The sequence below is a fragment of the Cetorhinus maximus genome, chromosome 5, assembly GCF_964194155.1.
Source record: "Cetorhinus maximus chromosome 5, sCetMax3.hap1.1, whole genome shotgun sequence".
Taxonomy (NCBI): domain Eukaryota; kingdom Metazoa; phylum Chordata; class Chondrichthyes; order Lamniformes; family Cetorhinidae; genus Cetorhinus; species Cetorhinus maximus.
In genome coordinates, this window is record NC_135883.1 from 164,649,384 (window position 1) to 164,673,469 (window position 24,086).

Consider the following 24,086-nt stretch of genomic DNA (forward strand, 5'->3'; position numbering starts at 1 on the left):
TCATGAAAGGACAAGTAACCCATATGTGTTATTTACGCACCTTGACCATATTGATTTAATGGAGCGTGAAATATTAAATGACTCACATTGACACGATTGACTGTAGGCAGTGTGATATATTAAATGGTCATAATGATTGCAGGGAGCGTGATAATATTAAATGATTCACGTTGACTGTAGGGAATGTGATATATTAAATGACTCACATTGACTGTAGGGAACGTGGTATATTCAATGATTCACATTGACTGTAGGGAATGTGATATATTAAATGATTCACATTGACTGTAGGGAGTGTGATATATTAAATGATTCACATTGACTGTAGGGAATGTGATATATTAAATGATTCACATTGACTGTAGGGAGTGTGATATATTCAATGATTCACATTGACAGTAGGGAGTGTGATATATTCAATGATTCACATTGACTGTAGGGAATGTGATATATTAAATGATTCACATTGACTGTAGGGAATGTGATATATTCAATGATTCACATTGACTGTAGGGAATGTGATATATTAAATGATTCACATTGACTGTAGGGAGTGTGATATATTCAATGATTCACATTGACTGTAGGGAATGTGATATATTAAATGATTCACATTGACTGTAGGGAGTGTGATATATTAAATGATTCACATTGACTGTAGGGAATGTGATATATTAAATGATTCACATTGACTGTAGGGAGTGTGATATATTAAATGATTCACATTGACTGTAGGGAATGTGATATATTAAATGATTCACATTGATTGTAGGGAGTATGATATATTAAATGATTCACATTGACCGTAGGGAGTGTGATATATTCAATGATTCACATTGACTGTAGGGAGTGTGATATCTTAAATGGTCATATTGAAAACATTAGTTATAGCATGTATGATGTATTAAGTGCAATTTGACAAAATTTTAAATTCACTTTAAATGTTAAGGCCCATAGGGCTTCAACCAAGGTTAAACGCATAAAAAGAGAAGATGCGATGTCAAGAGGCAGTGATTACGTAACCTCAAGTGAACTTTAAAAGTAGTTTGTAAGAGGAAGTAAGGCATGAGAAAAGAATTAGGCCTGAAGATGGGTTTTGGTCTGAAGGAGGATCAGGAAGGAGAAAGAGCAGGATGTATAGTGTTGTATTTTGAACACAAAGATTAACAGGGACAGAGAATGAAAGAGATCACTGACCGAGAGAGAAGAGAAGGGTCTGAAAGTGAGAGAGAAATAAAAGTACTGAAGCGTAGCTAAAAATAGAGGAGCCAGTGAGAGGGAAAGACAGAGAGGGAGGGAAGAAGGGAGCAATTGACACTAGAGTGAGGAAGAGACCAGGGGCCAAAAAAAAGAGAGAACAAAGGAGAGTAGAAAGAGGGACCAGGGAATGAAAAAGGGTCCAGGGAGAGGGAAAAAAAGATCAGAGACAGCAAGTAAAGAGATGCCAGAGAGATAGAGGGAGATAAAAGAAACAGAGAAATATGTAGGATTGACATCCAAGAGAAATATTACAGGGTATGGGAAATGAAGAGAAGAATGAGGCTCGATAAGGTGTATCAAGTGGAGATGAATACCAGCACAGTGCTGATGGGCTGAATGGTATACTTGTCAGACTGTAGGTTGTACATTACTTACAGTTACAGATGGGGGGCTCAGGAGGTATCCAAGCCAGTTTGCTGCTGAGGTACCTCAAGCAGGCCATGGTGGCAGGCCCAGACAGCCTGTAACCTCGAAGGCAGAAGAAGTGAATCGAGGAATTCTCAGTGTAGTGAGGCTTTTGATGCACAAAATACCCATAGTCAGGTTCGGGGGGCTCCAGGCAGTACTCCCCTGAGATTGGAGACAACACAAAACACACTGTTATTCCAGGTAATCATGTGCCATAGCCGTCACCAAGAGTCCTGCACAAAGAGCAGCTACAACTCCCTGCTGACAATGCTCATTGATATCACGCATGCTGTTTATTCTGTCATTCCAGGGGCCCACCAAAACTGGAATGCTAACCAGTTCATGGTGTTTCCATTCACTTAACCTTTGCCTCTTTCTCTAGCAAGCTACAGATCATGAGAGCTCAAAGTATGGCTGTGACTCCTCCCTGTACATACTCTCTTTCAAAGGCTGGAATAGTTTGGTGCTATCCAATCCAGGTCTACTGAGTTCTGATGAAAGGTCTTTAACCTGAAGTGTCAGCTCCACTTCCCTTTCCACTGGTACTCTTGACCTGCTGAGTTTTTCCAACATTTTCTGTTTCTATTTCTATTTGAGTCACTACATTCAGCTCCAATCTTGAGTAGTAGCTGAAAACCCCTACATTTATTTGCCAAGCATGAACTAAAACAGTCCAGATACTTGAGCCTGTAATCCAGGCTGACACGCCAAGTGCAGTACTGAGGGAGTTCTGCACTGCCAGAAGTACCATGTTTACAATGTTTTGGGTGAGACTTTAAACAAAAGTGGTTATAAAAGATCCCATGGCATTATTTTGTAGAGCAGTGGGGTTCTCCCCAGTGTCATGGTTTGCATTTATTCCTCAACCAACATCAGTAAAACAGATTATCTGGTCATTATTACACAGTTGTTTGTGGGAGTTTGCTGTGCACAAATTGGTTCCTGCATTTCCTCCATTCCAACATTGACTGCATTACAAAAATACCTCCTTGGCTGTTCTGAGATTATGAACAGCACTTTACAAATGCAAGTTCTTTCATTGTTTCTTTAATAAGCAGTGGGTTAACAATGGATACAACCAGGCCAAGTGTCACATAGAGAACAACCTCAACAACCCAGGTCTGTTTTTCAGAAGTTCCGGTCTCCGGATACAAATTAATAAGAGGACAAATGTTGTTTCAGGCAAAATCATACCTTCAGTTACTGGTGGTCCAATTATTCATAGAAACTTAGAAACTAGGAGCAGGAGTAGGCTATTCGCACCTTCAAGCCTGCTCCGCCATTCATTATGATCATGGTTGATCATCCAACACAATAGTCTGCTCCTGCTTTCTTCCCGATATCCTTTGATCCCTTTTGCCCAAGAGCTATATCTAACTCCTTCTTGAAAACATACAATGTTTTGGCCTCAACTACTTTCTGTGGTAGTGAATTCCACAAGCTCACCACTCTCTGGGTGAAGAAATTTCTCCTCATCTCAGTCCTAAATGGTCTACCCCGTATCCTGAGACTGTGACCCCTGGTTCTGGACTCCCCCACCATCGGGAACATCTTTCCTGCATCTACCCTGTCTAGCCCTGTTAGAATTTTATAGGTCTCTATGAGATCCCCCCCTCATTCATCCGAACTCCAGTGAATATAATCCTAACCGACTCAATCTCTCCTCATATGTCCGTTCCGCCATCCCAGGAATCAGTCTGGTAAACCTTCGCTGCACTCCCTCTATAGCAAGAACATCCTTCCTCAGATAAGGAGACCAAAACTGCACACAATATTCCAGGTGTGGTCTCACCAAGGCCCTGTATAATTGCAACATGACATCCCTGTTTCTGTACTCGAATCCTCTCACTATGAAGGCCAACATACCATTTGCCTTCTTTACCGCCTGCTGCACCTGCATGCTTACCTTCAGCGACTGGTGTACGAGAACACCCAGGTCTCGTTGCACATTCTCCTCTCTCAATTCATAGCCATTCAGATAATAATCTGCCTTCCTGTTTTTGCTACCAAAGTGGATAACCTCACATTTATCCACATTATACTGCATCTGCCATGCATTTGCCCACTCACTCAGCTTGTCTTAATCACACTGAAGCATCTCTGCATCCTCCTCACAGCTCACCCTCCCACCCAGCTTTGTGTCATCTGCAAATTTGGAGATATTACATTTAATTCCCTCACCTAAATCATTAATATATATCGTGAATAACTGGGGTCTCAGCGGTACCCCACTAATCACTGCCTGCCATTCGGAAAAAGACCCGTTTATTCCTACTCTTTGTCTCCTGTCTGCCAACCAGTTTTCTGTCCATCTCAATACACTACCCCCAATCTCATGCGCTTTAATTTTACACACTAATCTCTTATGTGGGACTTTGTCGAAAGCCTTCTGAAAGTCCAAATAAACCACATCCACTGGCTCCTCCTTATCAACTCTACTAGTTACAAACCGCAGGCTGAGACTATAAAGTTCAAAATTGTCCAGTAAAGTGGGATTAACATTACTGTACCAGGCATGCCATGATTTCCCAGCAAAATGAAGCGTCCCTTGTGATCTCACGATCGGGCTCTTGAGGTCTTGGGACTTTTCACAGGCTGCTACTTTCTCAAGTTACCTTGATTGGTTGGTCAACTATGAACCCTTACACCAGGTGAGAACTGAAATGAAAACAAGCTGGTGGTGACTACTCTGCATTTCTCAGTGTTTTTCCTTTTGATCGCTGCTCAGGGAACCGGGTTGGGACTGGGTTGCTGGCTCTTTCTCTGCTGACTAGTGACTTGGTTACAGAGCGCAGCTTTCCAAAGCTCCGAAGCTGCTGCTGGCTTTTTTTTTATATCACACTCAGTACCTGTGCTTCCTACAAAACAGCACTCTTCATTTTTAAAGAGACAAATATCCTGCTTTTGAGAAACAGCAGCAAAAGCGGTGGACCCACAATGCTACTCACCAGCTGTTTCATGGAGGCTATTGCTGACATGGTGTTAAGGTTCTGTTCTCAAAGGAAACAATTTTCTGGTGGAAAGTGGATTATAATCCACTGTACGTAATGCTGAATAGAAATGACCAGACTGGCATAGGCCAGAGCCTGACTAAACACAAGCATCAGGGGCAGAGAACAGCTTCTAAAAATGTGCAACGAGTATTAAAGCAAACGTGGAGATGGAGGAAAATGGAAGCATGTGAATGTTTGACCTTGGTTCAAAGAATTTCAGTAAACTCCAGCACTGACAGTCACCATTGGAATACCGGGTTAATAACCTGAGCAGGGGCCACCCACTTGCCCAAGCATTCAATGAGGCACACATGTACTGCGAAAAGTCATTCAGACCTTGAGTGGGTTGATCCATCATATTCCCAGTGCTGCCTGCTAATCCAGCTGTTGTGATGGGAATCCTGACTCTCCCTGTCTCTCCAGAAATGTATTCATCGGTGTTTCGGCTGAATATTTCTAACCCAGCCCCCCCAGACTCAAACTGCCTGCAGATATACAGCATTAATCCTACAATCTGACAGGGCCAGATATTGATCTAAAGCCTGGGAAATACAGAAATAAATTAATCAAGGAGAAAGGACATCCCTTTGACGACTGGGCTGAGGGACATTGAGGCCGATTAGGCCACACCCCTACAGGGCATCGCAGGTGCTGATTTCAGGTTTCCACAGTTTTTTTCCCAAATATGTTCAATATTACATCTAGCAAACTATTTACCAGTGAAGGTAATGGTAATGCAGGGTACAGATAGATATGCAGAGTACAGTAGCAATGATCCGGAAACATAAATACAAATCCCACTCTTCACATACAGTATAAATTGTTGTTTCCCCTTAGATTGTTATTCTTGCGAGTGTCCCGATGAGTGCAAGACAAAAAGCTTAGACATGTCTCTTTCAGCGATACTCAAGTTCTGTATTGAGACAGAGGTACAACCAAGACCAAACTGAGGATATCAACAACATAGGACGACTTACAGGTAAGTTAAGAACAGGTAAGTTATGTATTGAATTTCTCCAAGTGTGCATTAAACCCAAGGTTGTGCCAGTTTTCATTTCCAAATGTATCAATAACGCTAAAGTGAGACACAGTCGCACAATCGAGAGAGCGTTTATGCAAGATGAGGTTGAACAGATTGGTAATAGCGTGACTAATTTACTTCATGCCCTACACTGTGCTTGGTCTAAGGTGCACAAATTTGTTTGATTTTTCGATTTGATCTGTTTATGCTGCTATATTGCTTCAATAGATGACTGCAGCATAAACAGTACCCGTTTGAAACACACCCGCACTAAAAATTCACTTAAATGGAAGCGGTTTGGCGATGCAATTAATGATGGCACATAACATGTAACAAATCTCTCTGACCATGTACTCACAGAAAGTGAGTAGTTTGTTCTTGTGCGTGGTTTCAATTTTGGTGTACCTTGATCCCAAATCAAACAGGAAGAGGTATTTGCTGAGTTCGAACTCCTTTACTCCCAGCTATCCCGCCACACACCAGCGTCTGCCGAAGAGGCTGAATCCTTGAAAGCGTGCCTAGCTGATCTAGCGCACACATATTGTAGGGTTCCAAACAACCTGTCTCACTTTCACATGCAATGCAAATGTCTTACAGCGTTGCGAGGCCTTAAGAGCAACTCGGACATGCACATCAGAAAACCTGACATCCTTAACAAGTGTGACTATATCAACAAAATGCACGCCATTCTTAATGATGGGTCCAAATTCGTATCTATTGGACCTGCCACTCAACATGACTGGACAGTCTTGCTTGAAAGTAAGTGAAAAAAATGCTTGTTGGGCTTGTGTAAGAGTGATGAACTGCCGCGTGACATATATGACAGGGTTCATACTCACAGCTTGCTGCGTCCGCGTATGTATGGGCTGCCCAAGACACACAAAAATGATTTCCCTTTATGTTCCACCTTATCTATGACTGGTTCTGCACATGAATTGGCCAAATGGTTGGGCAAATTGTTACACCCAGTTTTGAACAATTTTTCCATGTACACAGTGAAGGATTCCTTCATATTTTCGAAGGCCACGCAGGGGGAGGTTTGCCAATGCTGTTGGGGTGGATTTAAACTAAATTGGCAGGGGGGTGGGATCCTGAAAAGTAGTTCAGAGGGGGGAGAGAAGCTAAGATGGAATTAGAAGTTAAAACGCTAGTGAGTGAGTCTGGAAGGCAGAGGAAACATAGGCTAGATAAGAAAGAAGTGAGTTCAGCAAAGCTAAATGGAATATATTTTAATGCAAGGAGCCTGAGGAATAAGACAGATGGGCTGAGGGCACAGATAGGCACATGGGAGTATGACATCATAGCTATGACCAAGACTTGGCTAAAGGAAGGGCAGGATTGGCAGCTCAACATTCCTGGTTATATGGTATCTAAATGAGATAGAGGGGGGGATAGAAGAGCAGGGGGGGGGTTTTGCAATATTGATCAGGGAATTAATTATAGCAGTGAGGAGGGATGATATCCTGGAAGGATCATCAAATGAGGCCATATGGGTAGAAGCAAAAAACATAAAAGGGGCAAATACGCTGTTGGGTGTACTATAGGCTCCCAGACAGTCAGGAAGAGAGGATCAAATATGTAATCAAATTTCAGAGAAGTGTAAGAATAATAGGGTAGTAATAGTAACCAACTACCCAAATATTAACTGGGATAGTTTTAGCGTGCAAGGTAGGGGGGGAGCAAAATTCTTAAGGTGCATCCAGGAGAACATTTTTAAGCCAGTACGTAGAAAGCCCAACAAGGGAGGGGGCAGTTCTGGACCTAATATTCGAAAATGGACTCGGACAGGTGGAAGGCGTATCAGTAGGGGAGCATTTTTGAGATAGTGACCATAGCTCAGTTAAATTTAGGATAGTTATGGAAAAGGATAAGGTTGGGCGGGGAATAAAAGTTCTAAACTGGGGAAAGGCTAATTTTACTAAGTTGAGATACGATTTGGCCCAAGTGGACTGGGAGCAGCTACTTTCAGATAAAACTGTGTCAGAGCAGTGGGGGGCATTCAGGGAGGAAAGAGCCCGAGTACAGGGCAAATGTGTTCCCGTAAAGATAAAGGGGGGACCAAGTCCGGAGAACCTTGGATGTCGAGGGACATAAAGGTTAGGATTAAGAGAAAAGAGAAGCTTATGGCAGAAACTGAGGGCTCAATATGGCAGAGTCCCTAGAGAAGTATAAAAAGTGCAGGGGGGAACTTAAAAATGAAATTAGGAAAGCTAAGAGAGTGCATGAGAAAGCATTGGTGGGTAGAATAAAGGAAAACCCAAAGGGGTTTTTTAAATATATAAAGAGCAAGAGTAACTAGGGAAAGAGTTGGGCCAATTAGGGACCATAGAGGTAATCTGTGTGTGGACCCGGAAGATGTGGGTACAGTCCTCAATGAATACTTTGCGTTGGTCTTCACAATGGAAAAAGATGACGCAGATATAGACATCAGGGTGGAAGACTGTGAAATATTAGAGGAAATTAACATAGAGAGAGAGGAGGTACTAGCGGGTTTAGCGGCCTTAAAAGTGGATAAATCTGCTGGCCCGGATGAGATGTATCCCAGGCTGTTGAGGGAGGCAAGGGAAGAGATATCAGGGGCCCTAGCAGTAATTTTCAAATCCTCTCTGGCCACAGGTGAGGTGCCAGAGGACTGAGATATATTCTGAGGGACAGAATATATCTGCACTGGGAGAGATACGGATTAATCAAGGACAGTCAGCATGGATTTATTAAGGGAAGGTCATGTTTGACAAATTTGATCGGATGTTTTGAAGAGGTAACTAGGAGTGTTGAAGAGGATAATGCATTTGATGTGGTCTGCATGGACTTTAGCAAGGCTTTTGATAAGGTCCTTCATGGCAGACTAGTCAAGAAAGTAGGAGCCCATGGGATCCAAGGCAAAGTGGCACATTGGATCCAAAATTGGCTGAGAGGCAAGGGGCAAAGGGTGATGGTAGAGGGATGTTTCTGTGACTGGAAGCCTGTTTCCAGTGGGGTTCCGCAGGGCTCGGTGCTGGGGCCCTTGCTGTTTGTGGTGTACATAAATGATTTGGACTTAAATGTAGGTGGTATGATCAAGGAGTTTGCAGATGACATGAAAATTGGTAGGGTGGTAAATAGTGAGGAGGATAGCCATAAACTGCAGGAGGATATCAATGGGCTGGTCAGGTGGACAGAGCAGTGGCAAATGAAATTCAACTCGGAAAAGTGTGAGGGAATGCACTTGGGGAGGGCTAACAAGGCAAGGGATTACAGTATGAATGGTAGGACCCTGGAAAGTACTGACGATCAGAGGGACCTTGGTGTGCATATCCACAGATCCCTGAAGGTAGCAGGGCAGGTAGATAAGGTGGTTAAGAAGGCATACGGGATACTTGAGGCATAGAATACAAGAGCAGGGAGGTTATGCTGGAACTGTATAAAACACTGGTTAGGGCACAAGTGTGCAGTTCTGGTCACCACATTATAGGAAGGATGTGATTGCACTGGAGAGGGTGCAGAGGAGATTTACCAGGATGCTGCCTGGGCTGGAGGGTCTGAGCCATGAGGAAAGATTGGATAGCTAGGGTTGTTTTCCTTGGAACAGTGAAGGTTGAGAGGAGACCTGATAGAGGCATATAAGATTATGAGGGACATAGATAGGGTGGATAGGAAAACACTTTTTTCCATCAGTAGAGTGGTCAATAACCAGAGGCATAGATTTAAGGTAAGAGGTAGAAGGCTAAGAGGGGAGTTGAGGAGAAATATTTTCACCCAGAGGGTGGTGGGAGTCTGGAACTCACTGCCTGAAAGGACGGTTGAATCGGGAACTCCCGTAACATTTAAGAAGTATTTAGATATTCACTTGCATTGCCATAGCCTCCAGGGCTATGGGCCAAGCGCTGGAAAATGGTATTAGTGTAGTCAGATCTTTGTTGACTGGCGTGGACACGATGGGCCGAATGGCCTCCTTCTGTGCTGTAGGTGTCTATGAGTCTATGAGACTTGCATATCGATAACAGTGCTGTGTCCGTGTGCTCATTTGACATTGCTAGCCTATTCACCAATGTTCCACGTAAGGAAGCCATAGATATTTGCACTGCAACATTATATCATGGTGATCTAGACCCACCACCATTGCGTGAATCAGTATTCACTGAACTTGTGAACTCAGCAACTCCTGCAGTTGAGCTCAGTTTTAATGACACCATGTATGTCCAATTAGATGGTGTTGCCATGGAATCCCATCTAGGTCCAGCTCCCGCAAACATCTTTGTTGGGTTCCATGAGAAACGTGTCTTCGATGGAATGACACCCAACCTCCTACCCAGCACATATTTCCGATATGTGGATGATACATTCACTATATTTAAATCTGCAGCTGCATGTATCAATTTCCTTACATGCCTTAATGGGCTCCATCCTGAGCTCAAATTCACCTTTGAAATGGAGCAGTCAAATGAACTCCCCTTCCTTGACATACTAGGTGAAAAATCGACCAGGAGGTTCTCTACCACAGTCTACTGCAAGACTACCTTCACTGGTCAATATATGCGTTGGGATTCTTACAGTTCCACATGCTATAAGATTGGCCTTATCGGCAGCCTTATAAATAGGGCCCAAGCTATTTGCTCACTGTGCAAGCTTGATGCTGAAATAAGGAGCATCAAAGACATCCTGCGGGATAATAGCCATGCTGATCAGATCATTTCACGCTGTATATAACGCAAATTCATGAACGGGCCTAAGGCTGTCACTTTGGCCCTGAAAAGTGCCGAGTCTACCTCAGATTACCCTGGAAGGACAAGGTAACAAGTGAAGCTAGCTGTTTCACGCTGCTACTATGCAGAGCAACACGAGTGATATTCACCACTAATAGGATGCTGCTGTCAAACCAAAAAGAAGTTCTGCCTATCACACAAATGAGTAATGTGGTGTAGAATTTCAGTGCCAGTGTGATGCTAAGTATGCAGACTGTACAAGACTGTAAAGACTGGCAGATTGTATCAACAGCATGTCCCAGCCACTGTTCACAACAGGTAAGATACAGGCCAAACCCACCAGCCTGTGCTCAAAACTTAAAACACAGTGTCCAACATTCGATGTGATTCTGTGATTAGACAACATTTGCTAAATAATCCTCAGTGTGCTAAGAATTACACTGACAGGCAATTGAAGATTGTCAGTTGGGCTCACAGTGTGGTACATTTACGTGTACTGGAAGCTACACATATTAATACACGGGGCCCTGTTGTTTGCAGACAGAGAGAACATAGAGTCATAGAGTTATAGAGTTATACAGCACAGAAACAAGCCCTTCAGCCCATCGTGTCCATGCCATCTATGTATTCTAATCCCATTTTCCAGCACTTGGCCCGTAGCCCTGTATGCTTTGGCGTTTTAAGTACCCATCTAAATACTTCTTAAACGTTTTGAGAGTTCCTGCCTCTACCACCCCCTCAGGCAGTGTGTGTTCCAGATTCCAACCATCCTCTGGTGAAAATAGTTTTCCTCAAATCCCCTCTAAACCTCCTGCCCCTTACCTTAAATCTATGCCCCCTGGTTATTGACACCTCTGCTAATGGGAAAAGTTTCTTCCTATCTACCCTATCTATGCCCCTCTTTATTTTGTATACCTCTATCAGGTCCTCCTTCAGCCTTCTCTGCTCTAAGAAAAACAATCCTAGCCTATCCAGTCTCTCTTCATAGCTGAAACGCTCCAGCCCAGGCAACATCCTGGTGAATCTCCTCTGCACCCTCTCCAGTGCAATCACATTCTTTCGATAGTGTGGCGACCAGACCCCACACAGTACTCCAGCTGTGGCCTAACCAGCATTTTATACAGCTCCAACATAACCTCCCTGCTCTTATAGTCTATGGCTCAGCTAATAAAGGCAAGTATCCCATATGCCTGCTTAACCACCTTATCTACCTGCCTTCAGGGATCTATAGACATGTACACCAAGGTCCCTCTGATCCTCTGTACTTCCTAGGGTCCCACCATTCATTGTGTATTCCCTTGCTGTGTTAGTCCTTCCAAAATGCATCACCTCACACTTCTTAGGGTGAAATTCCATTTGCCACTGTTCTACCCATCTTACCAGTCCATCTATATTGTCCTGTAATCTAAGACTTTCCTCCTCGCTATTTGCAACACCACCAATTTTTGTATTATCTGCGAACTTACTGATCATACCTCCTATATTCACGTCTAAATCATTAATGTACACTACAAACAGCAAGGGTCCCAGCACCGATCCCTGCCGTACACCACTCATCACAGGCTTCTAATTGCAAAAACAACCTTCAACCATCACCCTCTGCCTCCTGCCACTAAGCCAATTTTGGATCCAATTGGCCAAATTGCCCTGAATCCCATGGGCTTTTACCTTCTTGACCATTCTCCCATGCAGGATCTTGTCAAAAGCCTTACTGAAGTCTATGTAAATTACATCAACTGCACTACTCTCATCTACACAACTAGTCACCTCCTCGAAAAATGCAATCAAATTTGTTAGACATGATCTCCCCCTGACAAAGTCATGCTGACTATCCCTGATTAATCCCTGCCTCTCCAACTGGAGATTAATCCTGTCCCTCAGAACTTTTTCCAATAGTTTCCCTACCACTGATGTTAGACTCACTGGCCTGTAATTACCTGGTTTATCCCTACTAGCCTTCTTGAATAATGGTACCACATTCGCTTTCCCCTAGTCCTCTGGCACCTCTCCTGGGGCTAGAGAGCATTTGAAAGTTAGTGTTAGAGCCCCTGCAATCTCCTCCCTTGCCACACATTGTGCCTGTTTCAGCTAAACAAAATAAGTGACAGCCATTCGCTGACTCATTCCTCAGGCAATGCCTTGACCAATCAGGGTCATGCTGCCTGGTTTAAATTTCAAACAATGCTTGAACAATGCTTCAAACAATGTCAGTCACCATCACTGATGCATTCTCCATGGCAACGCTTCTACCAATTAGAGTCCACTTGCCAACTGATCAGCATTCTCATCTCATAGAGTATAAATTGTTGTTTTCCCCTGAGGAACGCAGGAACAGGAGAAGGCCATTCAGCCTGTCAAGCCTGCTCTGCCGTTAAATACAATCATGGCTGATCGAACACTTCAATGCCTTTTACCCATGCTATCCCCATAACCATTTGTGTTATTGTTAATCAGAAATCTATCAATCTCTACCTTAAACATACTCAATGACTGAGCTTCCGTGGCCCTCTGGGTTAGAGAATTCCAAAGATTCACAACCCTCTGAGTAAAGAAAATTCTCCTCATCTCCGTCCTACGTGGCTTCCCCCTTATTTTGAAATTGTGTCCCCTGGTTCTAGACTCTCCCCAACCAGGGGAAACATCTTACCTGCATCTACCCTGTCTGTTCCTTTAAGTATTTTGCAGGTTTCAATGAGATCACCTCTTATTCTTCAAAACTCGAGAGAATCTCTCTTCATAAGTTTCCCCAATCTCTCTTCATAAGAGATATTATAATGATTATATATTATATTGGATCTTATATTGGTTATATTATATTATATTCCTTATATTGGTTCTTCGACTCATCTCTTTTCTCAGCAATACTCAAGGTCTGTACAATCAAAACTATAGCTAAAAGTTCAGAATTCAAACATTCCTGTCAAAAGTCCAAGCAGTTTCCCCTTTAACAACTGACATGTTGAAGTCCCCAATGTCTCTGCTCTTCTTTGCCCAGTTGTGAGGAATTCCCCATGAGAGAATCAGAATATTGTCTTGCTGCTCAGTGCCGTCCATATCAATAGTTAAATTTCATCTGAAATCACACAAGGTGCAAATCGCACAGAGATTGTGTGGAATGGGATGCATGTCTGATTCCCCACCTTCCCTCAAAATTCTGGTCCATTCCCTTAAATGCAGGGATATAAACAAGACCTGGCCTGGCCACATCATGGTCTATGTTGCTGTACAAAATCACTCAGCCTGCTGGTCTATAAAATACGTCCTTTTGTGCTGACGAAAGGGTCTCCTCCCCAAATGTCACCTTCCATGTCTCTGTTTAGATGACAAAAAATTCCCTACTTCCAGCGCTCTTTGGTTTCTGGATGGGCAGGTGATGGCATAGTGATATAGTTGCTGGACTAGTAATCCAGGGCAATGATCTGGGGATCGAATTGTACTACGGCAGATGGTGGAATTTGAATTCAATAAAAATCTGGAATTAAAAGTCTGATAATAACCATGAAACCATTGCCGATTGTTGTAAAAACCACCTGGTTCACTAATGTCCTTTAGGGAAGGAAATCTGCTGTCCTTACCTGGTCTGGCCTACATGTGACTCCAGACCCACAGCAAAGTGATTGACTCTTAAATGCCCTTGGAACAAGGGCAATTAGGGATGGGCAGTAAATGCTGGCCTAGCCAGCCAGCAGTATTTTTTTTCTACATGCTAGCCAGTGAATAAAAAAAAAATGCACAGTTTCTCTATGCATCTCTGACATCCCTCAGCTTGGGAAGTTTACAGAAAAGATCACCCCTAACACACAGTAAAATAGATTTGAAAAATGTGCTAACAACAACTTACATTTATATAGTATCTTTAACATAGTAAAACATCCCAAGGCACTTCATAGGAGTGTAATCTAACAAAAATTGACATTGAGATAAAGGAGATATTAAGTCAAATGATTAAAAACTTAGTTAAGGGCATGGATTTTAAATGGAGTGTCTTAAAGGAGGAAAGGGGGGTAGAGTGACAAAGTTGTTTAGGGAGAAAATGGTCTCGACAACTGAAGATATGACCACCTATGGTGGGATGAAGGGCGTGAGTGATGTATAAGAGTCCAGAGTTGGCAGAATACAGATATTACGGAGGGTTGTGGGGCTAAAGGAGATTACAGAGACAGGGAGGAGTGAGGCCATGGGATGACTTGAAAACAAGAATGAGAATCTTAAAAAGATGTTGCTGGACTGGGAGCCAGCATAAGAGCACAGGGGTGATAACTCAAAACTGTGTTTGGGGCAAGTGTTCCCTCCCTCTGTAAGCCACAGAAATTAGAGTTCTCCACTCCAGCACACCAGCTCTGCCAAATTCATTTATTGCATTGACAATCCAATTTAATTCCGAAGTAATGCACTTCAAATGAAAGCATTTTCGTTAACAACATCTGAGTTGCTTGGGAGGAATTATTCTCTCCTCTGTACATCTTGTGTTTTTTTCCTATATGCAGCCAGCCTGTGATTTCTCTATTCATCAGCCAGTGCCAGGAAACACAGCTCTGTTAATCGTTCACCTGGGACCTCAGTAAGCTCGCTTTTAAAAATCCTGATATTCAAGATGTTATTACAATGTGTCTGTGGGTAATAAATCCTGAAAAAAGCCACAAACTCTAAAGTTTGATGGTTTTTCTCTTGGGCTAATGAACCGTCTCTCTCTCAAACGACATCACACAAGCAGCCCTGGGATGTAGGGATCTAATCCTGTAAATATCACACTGCTAATTGCTTGTACATAATTGCAGTGAGCCGAGTGAAATCTCTTTCCTTCATTCCATGTCAGAGTATTGGCCCCTCCCCAATTCGTTTGCTTGCTTTCTCTTCTTGCCTGCTTTCATCTCCCTGCTTTCTCCCTGAAATTTAATAAAATCTTTAACAACAATTTACAAACTGCAAGAACAAGACTCCATTGTTTCAATTGTTCCCTTTCTAGACTGTAGAGGTTCAGTGGTATTGCAGGAACCCTAGCATTAAACAAGGCACTTACACTGTTACGTACCAGCCCTAACTTCAGTGGTGACATTAATTGGTAATTAATGCAATTTCTTGAAACTCACTGGGAGGTTAAGGGTGAGCTGTCATTTTCTTGAGGCTAACAGCACAGATTTTCCAGTAACTTGTGATTGGCAACTCACAGGGAATATCTTCCTCAGCACAAGTTGCTGGGTGATCTACACACTAATAACGTGTACATTATTCTTGCTGTTATTTTGACAGCAAAATCTTGGCCATTAAGAACGCTACTGTTGATCCGAACATAGTTCTCAACTGATTAAATTCCCAGGAAGATTGGGCTAATAGGTATAGAATAGGTTTTGGCCCAGTGTGGTATGACAGCACAGAAGAGGAAAGCAAAGAGGATAAGAGCCAGCAGTTTGAAACATAACACACTTTGGTGACAGAGGGCATCTCAGAGCAATTATTTTCAGCATGGACAAACACAGCTTACCAGCGTGTTCTTCCTCTTTTTTATATCCAGCCACTAGTGATCACTTTAATGGCCCAAATCTTCCGAAGAGTGGCGATCACCATCACTCCACTCCTACTTTTGTCCGCCACTGCAGAACTCTGCATTTCTAGCCGGGACTTCCTATCCCAGCTTTTCCAAAATGTGGAGAATACAGTGCCTCAAAGATCTTCTTCATAGTGCTGGAGTTTGTTGGGAAGCCAAGTGGGGAGGTGGTGGCATAGTGGTATTGTCACTGGACTATTATTTTGGAGACTTGGGGCAATGCTCTGGGGACCTGGGTTCAAATCCCACCACAGCAGATGGTGAAATTTGAATTAGAAAGTCTGATGATGACCATGAAACCATTGTTGATTGTTATAAAAACCCATCTGGTTCACTAATGCCCTTTAGGGAAGGACATCTGCTGGCCCACATGTGAATCCAGACCCACAACAATGTGGTTGACTCTTAAATGCCCTCTGACCAAGGGCAGTTAGGTATGGGCAATAAATGCTGGCATAGCCAGCGACGCCCACATCCCATGAATTCTAATTCAGAGTTGGAGACTCTTTTTGGAGAACCGGGTAATTGCCCATCGGAAGTTCCAACTTCCTGGGCAATTCTAAAAGAGTCCTTGCATTGGGGATACTTCCATGGTACGTCCAGTCTCCGATCATCCTGAGGTCAGAAGATCTGGGCCTATGTATCTTCCTGGTGATTTCAGCCATTGTCGGTGAGTTGTGCAATTCTCTGTGTCCACAGGTACCTCACCTAACTGAAGTGGTACCCTAGGTGAGGGTCACAAGAAAGGAGCACAATGTTCTTGAGATCCCGTCTATAAGCTAAAAGCAAAATGCTGCGGATGCTGTCAGACCTGCTGAGTTTTTCCAGCTATTTTTGTTCCCGTATATAAGGACTAGGTTCCCTTGAATATTTGCAAGTTCTTATGCTCGGATGAACTCAGAGACTACCCTAAATCCACTTATGCTCATTCTAACAGTTCCAGCTCTCGGTAATGAGTTCCTGTTTTAGCAGGTTGAAGTTTAAATTGTGCTGAGCATGAAACATACATCTTCATTGCTTAACTATTAACAGAGTATAGCCACAGGCCAGATGGTAGACATTGTTTAAATAGTTTTATTGATCCATATCACTGCGTAAATACAAATGCTATCCAGAGATTCAATAAGCTGCTTTTAATTGTCAGAATTCATTATACATTCCATCTCAAACTGACCACAAGAAAGAGGATAGAGTCGAGTAGGGTCATGCAAACAACTGTCAGTTGCCTGCCTGCCACGGCTGCTCTAAATGTAGATCATCCAAACCCTCCATTTTCTAGCCAGCTATTCATTATTCTATCCATAAACCGCCTGAACCCCTCGATTAGATTCCAATCTGTAATCACTCCCAGGTATCCATTATTCTATATATAAACCATCTGAACCCCTCGATTAGATTCCAGTCTGTAATCACTCCCAGGTATCCATTATTCTATAAATAAACCATCTGAACCCCTCGATTAGATTCCAGTCTGTAATCACTCCCAGGTATCCATTATTCTATATCTAAACCATCTGAACCCCTCGATTAGGCTCCAGTCTGTAATCACTCCCAGGTATCCATTATTCTATATATAAACCATCTGAACCCCTCGATTAGATTCCAGTCTGTAATCACTCCCAGGTATCCATTATTCTATATATAAACCATCTGAACCCCTCGATTAGATTCCAGTCTGTAATCACTCCCAGGTATCCATTATTCTATATATAAACCATCTGAACCCCTCGATTAGATTCCAATCTGTAATCACTCCCAGGTATCCATTATTCTATACATAAACCATCTGAACCCCTCGATTAGATTCCAGTCCGTAATGACTCCCAGGTATCCACTATTCTGTATATAAACCATCTGAGCCCCTCGATTAGGCTCCAGTCTGTAATCACTCCCGGGTGTCCATTATTCTATATATAAACCATCTGAACCCCTCAATTAGATTCCAGTCTGTAATCACTCCCAGGTATCCATTATTCTATACATAAACCACCTGAACCCCTCGATTAGATTCCAGTCTGTAATCACTCCCAGGTATCCATTATTCTATATATAAACCATCTGAATCCCTCGATTAGATTCCAGTCTGCAATCGCTCCCAGGTACCCTGTATTCTATATATAAACAATCTGAACTCCTCGATTAGATTCCAGTCTGCAATCACTCCCAGGTATCCATTATTCTATTTATAAACCATCTGAATCCCTCGATTAGATTCCAGTCTGTAATCACTCTCAGGTATCCATTATTCTATACATAAACCATCTGAACCCCTCGATTAGATTCCAGTCTGTAATCACTCCCAAGTATCCATTATTCTATATATAAACCATCTGAACCCCTCAATTAGATTCCAGTCTGCAATCACTCCCAGGTATCCATTATTCTATATAAACCATCTGAACCCCCTGATTAAATTCCTGTCTGAAATCACTATCCATTATTCGATATATAAACCATCTGAACCCCTCAATTAGATTCCACCTGTAATCACTCCCATGGTACAATTTAAGCTTGTTATGGACAAAAAAATAGATAAGTTGCAAAAAAATGTTTTGGATTAGCGGAGAGCAGATTTTAGTAAAATAAGGCAGGATCTGGCCGAGGTAGACTGGGAACAGCTACTTGTGGGGAAATCTACAGAAGAGCAGTGGGGGGTATTCAAAAAGGAAATGGGGAAGGTACAGGCTCAACATGTTCCCTCTAGGGTGATAGGAAGGACTAACAAGCCCAGAGAACCATGGATGACCAGAGATATTCAGGATACAATGAGAAGGAAAAGTGAGGCTTTTAGCAGGTACAAGGGGAGCAAATCAGTGGAGGCATTAGTGGAGTACAGAAAGTGCAGGGTGGAGCTTAAGAAAGCAATTAGGAGAACAAAGAGGGGATATGAGAAAGCTCTGGCTGGTAAAAGGGAAAACCCGAAGATATTATATATGTATATCAATGGGAAGAGGATAACCAGGGGAAGAGTAGGGACCAAGGGGAAAATCTATGGGTGGAGCCAGAGGACATCAGTAGAGTGTTGAACAAATACTTCACATCTGTCTTCACCCAAGAGAATGAGGATGAAGGCATCGAACTTGGGGAGAGAGACTGTGAGGTTCTTGAGCAAATTGATATAGGGAGTGACAAGGTATTGGAGGTGTTGCCAGGCTTAAAAGCAGACAAATCTCCAGGTCCGGATGACTTGTGTCCCAGACCGCTGAGGGAGGCAAGGGAGGGGATTGCAGGGGCTCTGACCCAAATTTTTAATTCCTCTCTGGCCACGGGGGAGGGCCAGAGAACAGCTAATGTGGCTCCGCTATTTAAGAAGGTTTGCAGAGATAAGCCAGGGAACTACAGGCCAGTGAGTCTCACGTGAGTGGTAGGGAAACTATTGGAGAACATTCTGAAGGAGAGAATCTATCTCCACTTGGAGAGGCAAGGTTTGATCAGGGATAGTCAGCATGGCTTTGTCAAAGGGAGGTCATGCCTAACAAATTTGAGTGATTTTTTTGAGGAGGTGACCAGGTGTGTAGATGAGGGTAGTGCAGTTGATGTAGTTTATATGGATTTCAGCAAAGCCTTTGACAAGCTCCCACATGGGAGACTTATAAAGAAGGCAAATGCACATGGGATACAGGGTAATTTGATAAAGTGGATTCAAAATTGGTTTAGGTGTAGGAGACAGAGGGTGATGACAGAAGGATGCTTTAATGACTGGAAGCCAGTGTCCAGTGGCGTACCACAGGGATCTGTGCTGGGCCCCCTATTATTCGTCATTTATATAAACGACATAGATGACTATGTGGAGGGTAGGATTAGTAAATTTGCGGATGACACAAAGATTGGCCGGGTGGTTAACAGTGAGGTTGAGTGTCTTGGGCTACAGGTGGAATTTAACCCTGAAAAGTGTGAGGTGATACACTTTGGAAGGAGTAATTTGACAAGTATTCAATGAACGGCATTAGGAAGTTCTGAGGAACAAAGTAAGAAATTGTCCCCTTTTGAGCTAAAATCTCAAATCTGACTGAGCAGAGAAATAATTGCCTGCTGTTCACTTTCTCACTGAATAATTCAAAACAGTAATCTCTGTTCAGTTATTGCTGCAAAGTCTGCAGATTGTACTGGTAAATGGTATTGCTGCCCTTCCTGATTTATACTTAAGCAATAGTAAGTGAAGTAAGTGCCCACGGGTTAACTATCCTAGTTGGCGTGTGTGTCCATAGATCTCTGAAGGCGGAGGGGCATGTTAGTGGGGTGGTGAAAAAGGCATATGGAACACTTGCCTTTATCAATTGAGGCATAGATTACAAAAGTAGGGAGGTCATGTTGGAGTTGTATAGAACCTTGGTGAGGCCACAGCTGGAGTATTGTGTGCAGTTCTGGTTGCCACATTATAGGAAGGATGTGATTGCACTGGAGGGGGTGCAGAGGAGATTCACCAGGATGTTGCCTGGGATGAAACATTTAAGTTATGAAGAGATGTTGGATAGACTTGGGTTGTTTTCGTTGGAGCAGAGAAGACTGAGGGGCGACCTGAACGAGGTGTACAAGATTAAGAGGGGCATGGACAGGGTGGATAGGGAGCAGCAGTTCCCCTTAGTTGAAGGGTCAGTCATGAGGGGACACAAGTTCAAGGTGAGGGGCAGGAAGTTTAGGGGTATGTGAGAAAAAACTTTTTTACCCAGAGGGTGGTAACGGTCTGGAATGCACTGCCTGGGAGGGTGGTGGAGGCGGGTTGTCTCACATCCTTTAAAAAGTACCTGGATGAGCACTAGGCATGTCAGAACATTCAAGGCTATGGGCCAAGTGCTGGTAAATGGGATTAGGTAGGTAGGTCAGGTGTTTCTCACATGTCGGTACAGACTTGATGGGCTGAAGGGCCTCTTCTGCAGTGTGATTCTGCGATTCTGGATCCATTATTCTATATATAAACCATCTGAACCCCTTGATTAGATTCCAGTCTGTAATCACTCCCAGGTAATCATTATTCTATATATAAACCATCTGAACCCCTCGATTAGATTCCAGTCTGTAATCACTCCCAGGTATCCATTATCCTATATATAAACCATCTGAACCCCTCAATTAGATTCCAGTCTGTAATCACTCCCAGGTATCCATTATCCTATATATAAACCATCTGAACCCCTTGATTAGATTCCAGTCTGTAATCACTCCCAGGTAACCATTATTCTATATATAAACCATCTGAACCCCTCAATTAGATTCCAGTCTGTAATCACTCCCAGGTATCCATTATTCTATATATAAACCATCTGAATCCCTCGACTAGACTCCAATCTGTAATCACTCCCAGGTATCCATTATTCTATATATATAAACCCTCAACTAGGATAGTTAACCCGTGGGCACTTACTTCACTTACTATTGCTTAAGTATAAATTAGGAAGGGCAGCAATACCATTTACCAGTACAATCTGCAGACTTTGCAGCAATAACTGAACAGAGATTACTGTTCTGAATTATTCAGTGAGAAAGTGAACAGCAGGCAATTATTTCTCTGCTCAGTCAGATTTGAAATTTTAGCTCAAAAGGGGACAATTTCTTTACTCCAAAAGTGGTCTGGTCTACAGCATTCATAAATAAATAAGTACACTAATCCTTGACAGTGTGCCATTTCCCATGGTTGCCTTAATAAGATGACAGCTTAACCTTGTTCACATGCCTGAAGTGAGGCTGTTAGTCAGCGAGCCAGTATCACAGCTTCAGGTATGATGGGTTTGGTCTTGTCGACAAATAACTTGCAGCGATACCTTTGGCTAAGGGGAAGGTAATCATAGAACCATAGACTCATTGAATGGTTACAATACAGAAGAAGGCCATTCAGCCTTTCGTGTCCATGCTGTCTTTCCACAAGAATAACTCAGCTAGTCCCACTCTCCTGCCTTTTCCCTGCAGTCCTGCAAATCGTTTCTCTTCAGATAATTATTCAATTGCCTTTTGAAAACTATGATTGAATCTGTCTCCAAATGCTTTGAGGTAGTGTATTCCAGAACCTAACCACTTGCTGTATTAAAAGGTTTTTCCTTATGTCGTCATTTCATCTTTTGCCATTCATTTTGAATCAATGCCCGCTGTTTCCTGATCCTTCCACCAATGGGAACTATTTCTCCCTATCTGCTCTGTCCAGACCCCTCATGATTTTGAATAACTCTATCACATCTCCTCTCAACCTTCTCTTCTCTCAGGAAAACAGCCCCAGATTCTCCAATCTTTTCACATAACTGAAGTCCCTCATCCCTGGAACCATTCTTGTTCATCTTTCCTCCACTCTCTCTCCAATGCAAGACTTTAGACTTCCCCAGGGGATTGGTGCTCAGACCACTGATCTTCTTGATCTATATTAATAACTCAGACTTCAGTGTACAGGGCACAATTTCAACATTTGCAGATGATACAAAACTTGGAAGCATTGTGAACTGTGTGGAGGATAGTGATAAACTTCAAGAGGACTTAGGCTGATGGGATGGACGGACATGTGGCTGATGAAATTTAATACAGGAAAGTGTGAAGAGGTACATTTTGGTAGGAAGAAAGAGGAGTGGCAATATAAAATATAGGGTGCAATTCTAAAGAGGGCGCAGGAACAAAGACACCTAGAGATATAGGTGCATAAATCATTGCAGCAGCAAGACAGGTTGAGAAAGCAGTTAAAAAGGCTTATGGGATCCTGACAGATATAAATGGAGGCACACCATGTAGCAGCAAGGAAATTATGATGAACCTTTACCTCAACTGCAGTATTGTGTCGAATCCTGGACATCACACTTTAGGAAGGAATGTGAAAGCGTTAGAAAAGGTGCAGGAAAGATTTGTGAGGGTGGTTCCAGGGACGAGGAACTTCAGTTATGTGGACAGATTGGAGAAGCTGGGGTTGTTCTCAGAGAAGGTTGTGAGTATATTTGATAGAGGTGTTTAAATTCATGAGGGGAATAGACAGAGTAGATCGGGAGAAATTGTTCCCATTGGCAGAAGGTTTGAGAACCAAAGGACACAGATATAAAGTGAATAGCAAAAGAACTGGTGGTGACATGAGTAAAAACTTTTTTCGAGCAGCGAGTTGCTAGCAACTGGAATGCATGGCCTGAGAGGGTGGTGGAGGCAGATTCAACTGTGGCTTTAAAAAGGGAATTGGACAAGCACCCGCAGGGCCGCAGGGAAAGGACTAAGGAGTGGGACTAGCTGATTTGATCTTGCAGAGAGCTGGCACTGATTCAATAGGCCAAATGGCCTCCTTCTCTGCTGTGCTGATTCTATGTCTGCATGGACGTTTAGTATGATGCTGACCTTCATATAGCATGTACAAGTGATGTCGGTATGAGTGATTAATATAATGCTGGCCTTTATATGGCAGGTACAGCTAATTTGGTACTCTCCTTCAAATGGCAGGGACAGATGACATCTGTTTATAATTACTCCCTCACATCACTTCCTGCAACATTTGTGCCCAAGTTATGAACATCTGCCAGACAGGCTGTATACCCAGTATTCTGCCACAGCCATCCTGAAATCAACATTTAAGTGGTGTGGAGGAGTAACACAGGCTGACTCAGCGCCTTGCATCTATTTATAAACCTTGTTTCAAAACAGCAGCGTTTATATGCTTCTTGTTTTTTTTCCATCTTCCTTTCCCCACCTGTTTTCTCCCCTTCCTCCTCTTCTAAATGTATTAATGTCTCGCTGGAGTCTTCCAGGAATTTGAGCCAATGACAATGATATATATACATACACACGAGTGAAGATGATGTTTGCCTTGGAGGGCAACTTGAAGGAAATGTAGTTGCGATACAACTGCTCTTCTTGTTCTTCTAGGTGGTGGAGGTACAGGTTTGAGAGGTGCTGCCAAAGAAGCCTCGGTGAGTTGTTGCATTGCATCCAATGGATGACGGGCAATCCAGCCATGGTACAGGGTGGATACATAGATAGCAGATGAAGTGCTGAATAGCTTATATAACCACCCCTGGGTGGTGTCAGATTACAGAATCTGAGCAGGAGGAAACATGGAAGCAGAGGTATAGGCTTAGGGGTGATCTAATAAAGGTTTTTAAAATTAGGAAAAGTTTTAATATAGTAGAACAGAGAACATATCCATTTGGGAGGAAGAGAAAAACTCATGGCCATCACAATAAAATAGAGCAAGACATCCAATAGGGAATTCAGAAGAAACTTTG

At 42.9% G+C, this 24,086-nt stretch overlaps 1 protein-coding gene across 2 annotated transcripts in view; it reads right to left on the reverse strand.

The window, feature by feature from the left end:
- susd4 (sushi domain containing 4) overlaps positions 1 to 24,086 on the reverse strand; it is a 131,245-nt gene that overhangs the window by 71,331 nt on the left and 35,828 nt on the right. For both annotated transcript variants that reach the window (XM_078542749.1, XM_078542750.1), the window contains exon 3: positions 1,636 to 1,830. In XM_078542749.1, the coding sequence (XP_078398875.1) occupies positions 1,636 to 1,830 (195 nt within the window). The remainder of the gene's footprint in view (positions 1 to 1,635; positions 1,831 to 24,086) is intronic.